General features: G+C 45.7%; 1 protein-coding gene across 1 annotated transcript in view; it reads left to right on the top strand.

The window, feature by feature from the left end:
- The window catches only part of FBP1 (fructose-bisphosphatase 1), a 33,810-nt gene that overhangs the window by 18,850 nt on the left and 12,554 nt on the right, over window positions 1-2,406 (top strand). The window contains exons 3-4 of the mRNA XM_032266425.1: window positions 1,201-1,300; window positions 2,307-2,328. Coding sequence (XP_032122316.1) covers window positions 1,201-1,300; window positions 2,307-2,328 — 122 coding nt within the window. The remainder of the gene's footprint in view (window positions 1-1,200; window positions 1,301-2,306; window positions 2,329-2,406) is intronic.

The following is a 2,406-nucleotide window of genomic DNA, read 5'->3' as shown; positions in this document are numbered from 1 at the left end:
CCTCTGCACTCGGCACCTAACCCGCCTTGGAAATCCCCTCTGCACTCCGCACCTAACCCGCCTTGGAAATCCCCTCTGCACTCGGCACCTCACCCCATCCTTGGAAGTCCCCTCTGCACTCAGCACTTAGCCCGCTCACTGGAAATCCCACCTATCTACCAATAGCAGCTGACCCTGTCCACATCCTGTTTCTCCAAATCCAATCGAACGCCTTCACTCCCTATAACACCCCACTCCTAAGCAGAGTCAGGCATGACTTCCCTGGCCCCTCTCCCTGGGACCACAGAACTTCGCCGGGGAGCTGAATAAATTGGCATCTAATTTTCTTGTGCTGGCCTCAGTTTCCTCATTTTTAACTTGGCAATAATCCTACAGAGAATAAACTTTAGATATTTGTTTTGCTTAGTTTTGTTTTTAGAGACAGGGCCTCATGCTGTTGCCCAGACTGGAGTGCCCAGTCATGGCTCACTGTAGCCTCGAACTCCTGGGGTCAAGCAATCCTCCTGTCTCAGCCTCCTGAGTAGCTGGGACTACAGATATGTAGTATTATGCACAGCTAATTGAACTTTTTTTTTTTTTTTTTTTGTAGAGAAGGAACCTCTCTATGTCCCCCAGGCTGGTATTGAGCTCCTGGGTTCAACCAATCCTCCCTTCTTAGCCTCCCAAAGTGCTAGGATTGGGCGTGAGCCACTGTGCCCAGCCAGGTGAAAACTCTATGCAACCCGACCTCAAGGGGCGTCTCTAAGACCTGCATGAGAAGTTTCTTGTCGATCTCAACTCCAGCAAATTCTCTGCTTCACCTGTGGAATTATTTTTTCCCTCAGAAATAAAGGAAAATGAGTGACTAACCTTGCTTTGCTTTTTTTTTTTTGCTGCCAGGAGACTCAATGCAAAATTACGATTCGACTATATCAGCAGTGTAGGAAATCATGACTTACCTGTATTCCATTGCCTTCCTCTGCACTCCCCAAGTGGCGTTTTCTCTAATGATCGTGTGTGTGTGTGTGTGTGTGTGTGTGTGTGTGTGTGTGTATCTGTGCACTCTATGCCATTTCATACCTTCCATAACACAATATAAATAAATATGACCCACAGTTTTTGAACTTTCCCCTAAATTCCCATTCTTCCTCCCTAATGTATACTCCCTTAGTGTGTCTTGCTATAACATTTGAAGGTTGTATTTCTTTTTTCTGTGCTCAGGGTAAATACGTGGTCTGTTTTGATCCCCTTGATGGATCTTCCAACATCGATTGCCTTGTGTCCATTGGAACCATTTTTGGCATCTATAGAAAGGTAAGATGTGATATCCCAAACACTTGGTTTGGGGCCGAAAGTTAAGATTGAGCATCCAGTCCTATTTCACTGCGGCAGAGCAGACAGAGTGGAGATCATGGAACTCTGTGAGGCTTAAGTAGATCAGTGTCTCAAGTTCTAAGCTTCAGCACTGATCGCACGACGAAGACCCATTAGGTTGTTGAAAGAGAATATAGGATAAAATATGTGTGGGAAGAGAAGGATATTTCACTCTTCTAACTATATCTAACCTTTTACGATAGAAAATGAGATTTTTGCCGGGCGCGGTGGCTCACGCCTGTTATCCCAGCACTTTGGGAGGCCGAGGCGGGTGGATCACGAGGTCAAGAGATCGAGACCATCCTGGTCAACATGGTGAAACCCCGTCTCTACTAAAAATACAAAACATTAGCTGGGCGTGGTGGCACGTGCCTGTAATCCCAGCTACTCAGGAGGCTGAGGCAGGAGAATTGCCTGAACCTGGGAGGCGGAGGTTGCGGTGAGCCGAGATCGCGCCATTGCACTCCAGCCTGGGTAACGAGCGAAACTCCGTCTCCAAAAAAAAAAGAAAATGAGATTTTGAAAAAGGAGGCAGTATGGGGTCAGTATAGTAATGATACGACGTGAACTGAAAGTTGGCAGTATATGACAACAATAGAGATTATTACATCAAAAGTGTCCTTTAAGTCCCCCAATGAATGGTCATCAGCTATGAGCCCTGGGCCGAGTCCAGCCTGTGGCCTCATGTGTACAGCCTGTGATGTGAACAAAGGATAACCATTTTGCGTTTTTAAACAGTTGGAAAAAACCCTAAAGAACAATGTTTCATAATCCATTTTAAATTTTACTCTTCATGAATGAAGCTTTAATGGGCACATGGTCACATAGTCACACTCATTTGTTTGCATACTGCCTTTGGCTGATTTTCCGCTACACTGCCAAAGTTGTGCAGTTAACGATAGAGAGTGGCGCATAAAACTTAAGATGTTTACTAACTGTCTATCCGTAGAAAGTTTCTGAGCCTTGCTCTAAGTCGTAGAAAGCACACTGTACAGAATGAGAGCTGAACCCTGCCGAGAGAGAGAGAGAGAGAGAGAGAGAGAGAGAGAGAGA

The sequence above is a fragment of the Sapajus apella genome, unplaced genomic scaffold (genome assembly GCF_009761245.1).
Source record: "Sapajus apella isolate SASKATOON/1434 unplaced genomic scaffold, GSC_monkey_1.0 scaffold158, whole genome shotgun sequence".
Classification (NCBI taxonomy): Eukaryota; Metazoa; Chordata; class Mammalia; order Primates; family Cebidae; genus Sapajus; species Sapajus apella.
The sequence above is the reverse complement of the archived record's forward strand: the minus strand, read 5'-3'. Positions and strand labels throughout refer to the sequence as shown.